Source organism: Juglans regia, chromosome 7 (genome assembly GCF_001411555.2).
Source record: "Juglans regia cultivar Chandler chromosome 7, Walnut 2.0, whole genome shotgun sequence".
NCBI lineage: Eukaryota > Viridiplantae > Streptophyta > Magnoliopsida > Fagales > Juglandaceae > Juglans > Juglans regia.
The window spans coordinates 21,479,715-21,492,035 of NC_049907.1; the positions used below are offsets into that span (position 1 = coordinate 21,479,715).

At 37.4% G+C, this 12,321-nt stretch overlaps 1 protein-coding gene across 1 annotated transcript; it reads left to right on the forward strand.

Moving 5' to 3' along the window:
• Positions 1 to 329: 329 nt before the first annotated feature.
• On the forward strand, positions 330 to 5,077 carry LOC109008451 (protein POLLENLESS 3-LIKE 1-like). The gene is made up of 5 exons (XM_018988546.2): positions 330 to 745; positions 1,629 to 1,841; positions 2,980 to 3,128; positions 3,213 to 3,281; positions 3,371 to 5,077. The coding sequence occupies exons 1-5, from the start codon at positions 557 to 559 to the stop codon at positions 4,746 to 4,748; spliced, it is 1,998 nt and encodes a 665-aa protein (XP_018844091.2). The 5' UTR covers positions 330 to 556; the 3' UTR covers positions 4,749 to 5,077.
• The last annotated feature ends 7,244 nt before the right edge of the window (positions 5,078 to 12,321 follow it).

Consider the following 12,321-nt stretch of genomic DNA (forward strand, 5'->3'; position numbering starts at 1 on the left):
CTGGTTTGGATTCAGATATGATTTGATATAGTTTTAGATTAATTGAATAAAATATTATTAGAATATTATTTTTAATATTATTATTATTTTAAAATTTTAAAATATTATATTATTTATTATATTTTATGTAAAAATTTTAAAAAATTATAATAATAAAATAAAATAAATTGAGGTGAATTTAGGGATTAGTCTTCTTTCAAGTATATGCAGGCAGCACAGTCACTAGCGAAATTGCACGTGAAACTCACACGCGCAACGGTGTTGACACAGCCCCTAACGGCTAGTAATTATAAAACGGTAAGTCTTTTCAATTTCTCTCTCTCTCTCTCACTCACTCTCTCTTGCCTTTCTACGTTTTGCATCACTTTCTCTCATCACTCGGTCCTCTCTCTCAAATTTTTCTCACTCTTTCACGCTTTCCTAGATGACCCAAAGAGAAATTTTACCGCAAGAAAGCTAAGTGGTCTCCTTACCACAAGAAAACTATAAGTTGTCTCCTCTAATAAACGGGTTCAAAGATTTTCCTGAGAGTCGAGTTGTACTTGGAGAAAAGGCAATGTGGAGCAACGGCAAGAATTTCCCCTCGAGGGGGTTCTCGACTCCGCCACCTGTACGGAAGCCCAGGCCGATGATGCCGCTGTCAGAGAGGAAGAGTTCGTCGCCTGCAAATAATGGTGATCTCTTCCATGTTATACATAAAGTGCCTGCTGGTGATTCTCCCTATGTCAGGGCCAAACATGTTCAGGTGAGTGATTCTTGATGCTTTGGTATGGTTTAGGCTAATGGGATTTAATGTGTTTGATTTGAATGCTCGTTCATGTCGCTTTAGTTCTTGTTTATAAAGAAACTTTATCTTGGATTTTGTTATTTCGTCTATTGTGTTGCAATCCATGATTCTTGAATGTTACGTACTGTTACTGGTTATTCTTGATTTTTATGGACATCTAGTTTTCAAAAGTCTGCATAATTTGAATGCCTGCCTTGGTAGTTTTATCGGGCCCCAGGTTTTTCTTGTAACTGGGGTAGAAAATCTTTTCCGTTGTCGAGGTTTGGATTAGGTTTTGATGCTCATGCTCATTTGGGTATTTTACAAGACCCATTATTTATTTAATTGGTTCTTTTCGGAATTCTTGGTATTTGAAGCTTGTTGATTTGTATGCTTTTAGATGTATAACCTTTTTCTTTTTCTTTTTTTTTTTCAATTTGGCTGAATTTTATTTTTATTTCATGCGGTCCCAGTTGTTTATGAAGAAATATTATATGGAATTTTAACTGAATATTTGGGAAAAGAAAAGTGGATGACCCAATGAATAACCTTGGGCATGGGGTATGCTACTTCGGTCTAAGGTTCAAATCTCCTTAGGTGCAAACAATATCTAGGGGTCATCTGATGGTGGATTTTCTTCTTAAATTACTAAAGGTGCACTTGTGTGAAACTCCTAGGGCCTATACAACCCCGAGACTAGTCAGGACACAGTTCCAGACACCCGGTGCCAATAAAAAAAACAAAGTATTTAGAATGGCAAAATTATGTATCTGAAGTGTGCTGATCACTGTTTGTAAAGATCCTGACTAGATTATTCCGTTTTTGTCTTTGTTTTATTAAATATTTGTTTTTTTAACTACAGTTGATAGACAAGGATCCGAGCAGGGCAATTTCCCTGTTCTGGGCTGCCATAAATGCCGGGGACAGAGTTGATAGTGCCTTGAAAGACATGTCAATTGTGATGAAACAATTGGATCGATCTGATGAGGCAATTGAGGCTATCAAATCTTTCCGTCATCTTTGCCCATATGATTCTCAGGAATCTCTCGACAATGTGTTAGTCGAGCTCTACAAGGTAAAAGAACCATTCCCAAGTAAATACTGTAAATAGTTACTTCATATATTCACTTGCCCATTGTTTATCATTTTCTGTTTTAGCCAGTTAGTTTTGAAACTATTAGCTAGTTGTAAAAAGTGAGAAGATGTCTTCAAGATGCATCTATACTTTGATAAGTGAATTCTTCTTATGAATCTCTCATTTTCATCACCTTAGAAAGATTAGCCCTTCTCTTTATCACCTATTGTTTGCTGATGACCTAGTCTTACTCGGAAAATAGAGCCTCTGTAGTTGTTGTGCCATTAGTCATGTTCATAAAAGTTTCTGTCCTGCTGTTTGTGAACAGATTTTCAACCGTGGTAAGTCTAAGGTCGTGTTCTCCTAGAATGTTAATCGAGGGCTCTCTGGTATGATCTGAATGTCATACAAATACTTCTTGCAGTAGGAATAGGAACTTTGGTGCTAAGATCCCACATTTTACCTTCTTTAGTTTACTCCCCGATAATACCTTGCAGAAATGATCCAAGAAAAATGTAAAGATCATTATATTCAAATAGGATGAAAAATAAGGAAATACTGAAGTAAATATGCATGTAAAGTAGGTGATGACAATCAATGAATGCATAATTACATATCAATTTTAGCATTTTATCAAGAAATTAGGAGTGACAGAGGCAGGGCCAGTCTATGCTTGCTAATGTGTTCTCCATTGAGGCATCTCGGAATTGATGGAAAGAATATCTTAGTACCATGATTTATGAAACATTTGAAAGCAATTTATCATGCTTGCAAGAGGTTCATTGTGTTCCATATCTGGGGTTCGAGGGTAAAAACTAAAAATTACATTTTATCACACATGCTGTTTTTCTGGTGGATGCTTCATCTACTATGTTAGTTTCTTATTCCAATTATTGGGTTGGGATTAAAATTTGGGAATGCAAACTGCAAGGTCTGGTGTTTGCCCTAATAAGTGACTTCGCATTTATGTTTATTTAGTTTGACTTCCTATATATGTAAACGGATTTTGGTTACATTACTTTGAAGACAAACTTACTTGCCATGAGGCTCCTAAACTTATGTATTGTTCTCTTGATTTGATGAGCGAGCACGGATGTAATTTGCATACATTGCTTGTGCGCTTAATATATTTTTGCAGAGATCTGGAAGGATTGAAGAAGAGATTCAGATGCTTCAGCTCAAACTGAAGCGCATTGACGATGGCATAGCTTTTGGTGGAAGAAGGACAAAGACAGCTAGATCTCAAGGAAAGAAGGTTCAGATAACCATTGAACAGGAAGTATCAAGGTGGATGATGCATCTATTATTTTTCTTTTTTCACATTTATATTTTCGAACAAACTTACACGACTTTGATACTCTTTTAATGCAGGATACTAGGCAACTTGGCCTGGGCTTACTTGCAGCAAAGTAATTATAAAGCTGCTGAAGAACATTACAGGTAAGTTTTTCACGCTCTAATCATATCTACATGTGTAACATCTCATTTGTTTCAGAAAATGTCATTTCTATTCTTTGGAATCTGTTCAGGAAAGCTTTATCTCTGGAACCAGATAAGAATAAGCAGTGCAACTTGGCCATCTGCTTGATGCACATGAACAAGATTGCAGAAGCAGCATCTCTGCTTCATGAAGTAAGAGTTTCATCTGGAAATAGACAGATGGATGAGTCTTATGCCAAGTCATATGAACGTGCTCTTCAAATGTTGACTGACCTGGAGTCACAGCCAGCGCCATCAAATGAACACTGTAGAGGTTCCTTTGGTCAGAACCAAATTGAGGACAAGGACAATTTCTTTTGGCATGGCAATGAGACTCGACAATGCAAATCATTTGGACAAAGAATTAGTTTACAGTCCTCTCCTCGAACATCTGCTGATAAATGCGTGAAAGGTCCTCACTTTGAATACTCTGGTGACAGGATGTCAGGGTTTTCCAGCAGACTGAAGGAAATTGGGGTTGGTTCAACTGGAACAGAAGCAACACCTACTTGCAAAAATGCATATTCTTCCCCTTCTTCCACTGGAAGGAACCTGAATGTTTTATTTACACAACCAAGACGATCACCAAGGAGAATTGACAATGAATATCAGAGCAGGAAAATATTGGGAAATGATGCAGTTCGCAGTTCAAGTCGCAAACTTACATTTGAGCCATCTGTAACCACTGAAAATGTGCAAGCTGACTCAATTCAAGATGTTAATGGGGACTGGAGGAGGTCATGCAGAGATCTAGCTAGATTGAAAGATGAATCAGTGATAAAATCTATGTCAATGAATTATGCAAGAACATCAGAATCTTCCGTTGATCGAGGTTGGGATCAGAGTTCTGGAATTACTATTTCAGGTCATGAGAAGCCAATTACAAGTGAAGAATCTTTCAGAAAGGGAAGCCCTGGTGTGCCAGATGGTCTTCATCGACCCTCTACAGAAATTCTGCAGTCATCACACGATAACAATAAGAAAAGTTGGGCAGATATGGTTGAGGAAGAAGAACAAGAATTACTAAGTGGAAGCATGTTAAACAAGTATTATGATGGTTGGAATGTTGAAGAATATAGTGATGAAAATCTGAATACCAACATAATGTGTCAAAGTCCTTACCCAGAGAGTCAGATTAAAAATTTAAGCTACAAGTATGAATCATTTGATGTTAAAGATCTAAACAGTGCATCTAGGGCTGGAGTTTTATCAAGAAATCTAGCAGTGCAGCGTTCTATGAATTTCAATCAGCAGCAGAAGCCAGAGTCAACAGATTACTTTTACTCCTCACCAATGCCAAAGATGGATTTGAACTTCGAGGGCCGTGGATCTGAGAAGGCAAATGGAAGGGATTATTCTATGTCTGAGGAGAAGGAAAAACTAATGAGGAGAAACAGATTACAGGTTTTCCGAGAGATAACTCCTTGACCAGAAAGTCCAGGCAGAGCTTGAATGCCACAGTTGTCCATAGTCCGTACTGCAATTTGAAGTGTTCTTTTATTTTAATTTGATATTTGGGTGTTAAATAGCATTGGTGGGTCTGAGTGATTCATTCTCTTTATTCTTTTTTTCCTGCTCATTGTTTCATTTTACCTTAAGCTTTGTATATCTGCTATTCATCTGTTTACTGTATGAAGCTTTCTTTCTAATTGAAGTACACAGCACTGTTTGATGGATCTGTCCTCATTCTTTGTTCTCAAGCTTCATGTATCTGCTTTACCATTCCTTGCTTTTTGGATCATTTGAAAAAATTTGTAACCGCCAAGGAATTCAAAGATGTAGTCATGATATTCCTCTGCCATAACTGAGAATTCATTAATAAAATTACGGGGTACAATCCTCTTTCTTGAAACTTAACTGAGAATTCATGGCATTCATTGTATTGTTTTGATAAATTCATTAGATATGGCAAGACCTAATTGCCTATGAAGATCTATTAGCAGTACTTCATCTTCCTGGTCATCATTCCAGATGTTGATAAATACTGTACCCAGTATTACAAATATTGTTCACTATACAACAACATTTTTTATTTTATTTTGTTGGCCAAAGGATTGGCATCGGTCCAGACTTGGATGAGAATCAACAACACATGTAAAGTTTAAGAAATTTACCAATTAGATGTGAGTTTTAAAACATTTTGTTGTCCAACCTATTGCATGTCAAATGTAAGTGTGAATTTTAACTTTTTGAGTTGTTACGCACACACAAATATAATAAATGGGTCAAAGTAAGAACTGGGCGACGGGTAACCCAAACTGTATGTTTCTTAAAAGTGCTCGGGTTGTGGGTGTAATACCTAACCACTCAGCTCACTATAAATTTATATATAAAAAGGGTGATGTGAGAATATATCACTACTATTCGTTATTTTATTATTATTTTTTATTTATTTATTTATTACTATTCACTATTATTTAATATTCTATTATTATCTTATTACTTCTCCTTTTTCATTATTACTACTATCCATCTACTACTCTTTTTGTATTTGATTTTTTTTTAATTTTTTATTTTACTTAATGATTAAGAAAGTGTGTATTAGTAAAATTATATATTTTTTTAATTTTTTCTTAGTGATTAAGGATGTTAAAAACGTACTTAAAAGAAAATGATAAAAAAAAAAAACTTGAAATGCACTTGGATGATATATGGGTTGTGATAGGATCATCTAAGAATAGCTCACTATAAAATCAAAAGCAAAATCATTATTTTGATTTTCTTTAATGTTAAAAAAACACAAACAAATTCATTAATGGTAACCTTTTTAAACATTTAAAAAAAAAATACACAATGGACACTTTTGGAGGCATATTTGGATCGCACCTGTAATATCCCGTATTTTAGTGTATTTTTATTGAAGGATTATTTTTATTTATTCAGAAATTTATTCTCGTATTTTAAAATTGGTTGGATTTTTAGTGAGTTTATTTTTATGATTTCAATTTGGTGAAAATTATTTTTATGTGCTTTCTTAATATTTATTTATTGTTATGCATTTAAATTGCTTTTAATATTTAAATTAATTACTGCGAGATTAAATTATTTCAATTTGACTTTACCATTACATTTAAATTATTTTATTTAACTTGTGGTTTTGAAATAGTTTCCGTTGGATCATTTTTGTGACCCAAGTTATGAGGATTGAACCTCATTTCTTTTCGCTCTATTTTTTCTTTCCTCTCATTTTTCTTTTCTCTTTCTTTTGTTTTCTTCCTTATTTCTCCTTCGGCCCTCTCTCCCGCGCGAACTGCTCCCCCTCCCTCTCCCCCGTGCATTTTTTCGTCCGCCCAGCCCACTGCCAACGCGCCGCCGTGACTTGCACCGCCAGGCCCACCGTCTTCCCCAACCGCCGATGAAGCCACCCCACCAACCTCAGCTCCATTCACGCCGACGTTAGCCACCACGAGCCCATTGAAGCCGCGGCATTCTTTTCGCCGTTGCGCTGCCATCACACCACCATTGGCCACCATCTTCACACCACTTCATCCTCGACCTCTTGGCAACCCATTGGACCCAACCCTACCTCCGATCCGTCACCGGTGAAGCACATCCAACTCCATTTCCGTTTTGAATATTTTTGGCCTTAAACCACCCCTTGTGCTGCCACTCACGGCCAACCTTCACCACCACTAGCTTTACCGATCTCCCTAGGCCCTACTCTATCATTTTTGGGTCTTCGTTTGTCTTCGTTGAAAAGTGGGTATCTGTGACCCACGGCCACAGTGTATTTTACACTGTTCTGCAGCTGTTTTTCCACTTCTTGCAGCTTCGTGATCCTCCGGAAATTATTATATGGCACTGTAAGTATTTTTCAAAAAATTTTTATGAATTTATGTATTTTTGCACTAACATATTACACTGTATTTAAACTGTTGATTGGTTTTGCCGGACTGAGTCCGATGAGTACGGGGGTCGGATGGTTTGGTGAATGGAGTTGTTTGGTTGGATTTGATTGGGTTGGTTATTGATGGTTGTGGATTAGAGTTGGTACATGTACATTTCATAATTTCATGCATGATCATGTTTGTAAAGGAAACTGGGTTTTCGTGTATTGTATTCATGTTCATGTGTTTATTGAAAACTAGGTTTTCATGTGAAATGATTTATTGGGTGCGTGTGTATCACGAACCCCAAGCCGAGATGGAGTATTATCTCGGTGGAGCTCCTCTGGTCACTCGAGAGCGTAATATACTGAATGACGTCCCATGGATTATCGCCGGGCGACAATGGGATCGGACGAGAGATTCGTGCTGACTCCGTAGTCCTTCTGCTGGCGGGGACTAGAGGATGCTTGGCTACGTACCGTTGGGCGCGGAACTGGGCATCGCTCGTTGTGTAGTGGATGTTTTCCACGTACGTGTTGGGCGCAGAAGTGGGCATCGCTACGAAGCCAGGGTGTGCGGATGACCCATAGGGGAGATCATGGTGCATACGTTAAAAATGAACTATTTTCTGGAAAAATAGCGTGTGTTGGATTTGTGTAAACCATTTTCTGGAAAAATGTTTTACGGATTATTTTTGGGCCAAATGGGATTTTGGCGTGTGTTGGAAAATAATCATTTTCGGGAAAAATGCTGTTTTGAGGAAAATGCATATTCATTCATATGCATGTTGGTTGCATTAAATGCATTTTATTTCTGATGATTATTTGGATTATATTTACCTGCGGTACCATGTTTGGTAACGCAGATTTTGATGCAGATGAGGAGGATGAGGGTGAGCCTGAGGAGACGGCTCCGCCCGAGGAGTGATCTGGGATCACTGGCTTGTTATCTTATTTTACTGTATTGTATTTTAATTTTGGATGACTGTATAACTACTTTTTAAACCCCTACTGATATTTAAATTGTATTTAAATTTTGGTACTTAGTTGACTAATCCGCTGCATTATTTTTGTACACTGTTGCATATACACACACACTTGGCACTTTCGTTGGGATGTGTGACCGTGTTGTCATCATCCCGGAGTCTCGATTCTCGCGTCCCTATACGTTGGGGTCGGGGGCGCCACAGCATCCAAGCATTTTCTGTATAAAAATCATAATCACTCATATACAAATGTAGCCCCCACTCCGCCCCCCGCCCCCACATGGGCGGGGTGGAGAGTTTCGTCCCCGTCCCCGTCCCCCACCCCCAGAGTGCGGGGGCAGGGGTGGGGGGTCATCCGTCCAGCCCCTCCCCCCCTACTGAGCCAAAGGCCCAGAAGCTGGGCCCATAAAATTAGAAGTTTAAAAAAAAAAAAAATTACATGAATAAAAATAATATATACATGATACAAATTTATATAATTAAGACTCTAATAAACTACTACTATAGACTACAAGTCTACTACCTAATAAACTAATAAAAAATAATAATAACTAAACTATTACAAAAATAAAATAGAAAGTCTAACCAATTATAAAATTACAAAGAAAAAAGTGTCAAAGGGACATTGTATCAATATTACAAAATTACAAATCAAATACATAATACGTACAACTGATTCAGATTTCAATATTATAAGAAATTAAGAATCTAAAAATAGAGGCGAGCTGTTTGGGTCTTTGACTGTGACATTTGGGGCAGCCGGATGGGTAGCCTTTTCAGACTTGAGCACATATTCATATTGCAGTGGAGATATACATCATCTGAATCGTCTCATCTGTTGCTATAACAATCAATACTAAAATTAATACTGATGAAATAGAAATGAATATAAATAAATCAAAATAATAAAATAAAAACAACAATTACCAGATGGTCCAGATCCAAACTGATCACCACCCTCTACATCGGTCTCTTTAAAACCTAAAACATCCTGAACATAAATATAATTTGCCATCGTCCAACTCTTTGTGCATATCAATGCCTCCACAGTTGTAGGAGACAATGAACTACGAAAATGATCCAATATGCGTCCTCCTGTACTAAAGGCAAACTCCGAGGCAACAGTGCTAATAGGGATGGCTAACAAACAACGGGCAATCTCAGACATGATGAGATATTTCTTTGTTACTGCCTTTCACCATCATAATATGTCGAAATTATCGTCATCTTGAATAAGATCCCCTTACAAATAATTGTCTAACTCTGAAACCACCTCTATAGATTGACGAACTAGTGTGTGATTATGTGCGAGGATCTTAGTCCATATCAATCTACGCTTCTTTGTTGCCCCGGTGTCTGGAGCAGGTATTGGGGTAGATGTAGGTGTAGGTGTAGTAGATGCAATATCACCTTTAATAGCATTAAACTCTTCATATAATTTATAAAGGGTATCTCAGGCCATCTCACCAACAAGATCAGTCCATGCCTGATCGTGCGCAAGTCTCAAACCATATAACATGCTTGAAATTTTCAGACGGGGATCAAGAATAACAGCCACATATAACAAAATATTTAGTCTAGTCAAATCTCCCAAATACTTGTCATATTTGACCCTTATGGTCAATGTCATCCCCATCATTCTTAGATTGGAACCCCTATATATGTCATCTAATTCTTCTTCCACTTTACATATTTGTTGACAAAATTCATGGGATGTAGGGTGCAAAGAAGCAGATAAATTCAATGTGACATTGTAATAAAACTCGAGAAAATCAACAAAAGTAGAAACTACCTCCTAATCATCATCATTAGGCTTTCCTAAACCCTCGTGCTCATAAAAGTATTTGACATATTGAATGTCTTCATCACCCAATAATTGAAAGGCTGTCTTATATTCTTGGGCCGCCTCCAACATCAAGAAGGTTGAGTTCCATCTAGTAGGAACATCAGTACAAAAACCCTTCTTTGATGTTATGTCAACAGTCTTCGCAGCAATCTTGAATTTCTCCAATCTAGAAGGAGAATGATCTCACAAATTTCACAGCCAGTCTAACTCGTGCAACCAAGTCATCAACATCTTTCAACCCCTCAGTCTCAATTAGATTCAAGATATGTGCAGAACATCTAACATGCAAATATTCACCACTCAAGAATGTCTTATTTGCCTCTTTAAGATAAGTCTTCAGATATCTCAAGGCGACATCATTAGACGAGGCATTGTCAACCGAAACTGTCAAAACCCGTACCAACCCCCACTCCTTTATTGAGGCCTCCAAGGCCTTCCCAATCGTCTCACCCTTGTGAACAATCATTTGACAAAATTTAAAAATTTTTTTATGAAGAATCCAATCAGAATCAATGAAATGAATAGTAAAAAACATATAATTGAAATTTTGGACAGAAGTCCAAGTATCGGTAGTGAGGCAAACTACCAAACTCGACAATTGGCCCCTCAAAACATCTTGATCTTTCCAGTATATCTTTTTAATATCATTTGCCATAGTGTGGCGAGAATGAAGCGTAAATCTAGGTTCCAATTCTTGGAATCATCTCCCATCCACAAACTGAAAATGTAGCTCGTCTATGATAACCATACAAGCTAACTTCCTTCTACACTCATAAGCATTATACTTCGTATGCCCTTTCAACGTTGGACCTCCACTACTCCCATCCGCCATTTTTTTAGTCCAATTTCTAGTTTAGATTGACTCTTTCTCCAGTAAGGATGTTAATATTAGATTCTTCTTGCATTGTTCCTCTTGATGAACCTTTAACTGGGATGTACCATATTTCCTATAGTGACATCCATATATTTTTCCATAATAATTACATTTAACTTGGGGGTTATTGGGGTCACCACCTTCTAGTTTGGTAAAATGAGACTAAACTACGGAAACAGGTTTCTTGCTTTGTGCGGGCTTGGGGGCGGGGCAAGGTATACTATCACTCCCAGAGGTTGGAGTAGGATTAGGTTTTGGGGTAGGGGTACTAGTAGAAGTAGGAGAGTTATCAGTGAAATCCCTTTGAGAAGACATTTTTGATTCCACGACACAATAAAAAATTATAAAATCAATCAACACACGACATAAGAAAATCATAATAATACACCACACATGAAAAAACAACGCAAAGTACAAAGCCAACACAATTTAGGAGTTTCAATTGGAATCCTAAATTGATTAAGGGTTCCAAATCCAAACATCTAGAGGATAGAAATAGTAAAATACAAACTACAAAAAAAAAAAAAACAATTAAACAAACAGAGAAGAGATAAATTTCAAACACATGCACAAATTTATCCACAACATACAAATTCGCAATTATTCTCATCCTCCATCTCCGATTCAACCCATCATTCCTCCAATCTCCAATCCAAAACTAAAAAAATAAAATCTAGGGTTTCAGATTTCTTACTTTTGAGTGGCGGCGAATGCAAAATTTCAAAATAAGTTCAAACGACGATAGAATAACTGGAGTCTCGGTGGTGCTGCTCGTGCAGTCGTGTGAGAGAGAGAGACAAAGAGACTGAAAGAACACAAGAGAGATCGAGATAGGGAGAGAGTGAGAGATGAGAGAGTTCGAGAAGGATGCGGGGCAGCTGGGCCGCGGGGGGTTCCTTAACTAAAGTCTAAAAGTGAAACAGCGCCGCACCGTTTCACTTACTTTTGGGGTTATATATAATTTTAATTATATATATATATATATACATACATTAAGCGGGATGGGGAAAAAGCGGAATGGGGCTTCGCCCCCTCCGTCCCCCGCCTCCGCAAGTCTCCTGGGGTGCATGCAGGCCCCTCCCCCCCCAAAATACTTGAGCGGACCAGAACCCCCGCCCCGCATGGGCGAGGGTGGGGCCCAACTGCCTACCCCTAACTTTTAGTTCTCAATTGATGTGTTTCATTATGGAGTATGCATTCTTTCCAAGTGAATAATTAGTTTTTCAAAGTATTAAGTTTGGTGGAAAAAATCTTGGACAAGTTTTGTGCACAAAAATTCTTCTTACTAGTTTTTTTAATAGCAACATATTTGACTTGAGTGACATAAATTAATGGTCAATTAGGATTTTTTGTAGTATTTACAAAAAATAAAAATAAAAATTTAAACTACAATATTAATTATGTTCTCACTATCAATGCAATATTAATTATAGTTTAATTATATATATAATTGAATTGGATGGTCTAAA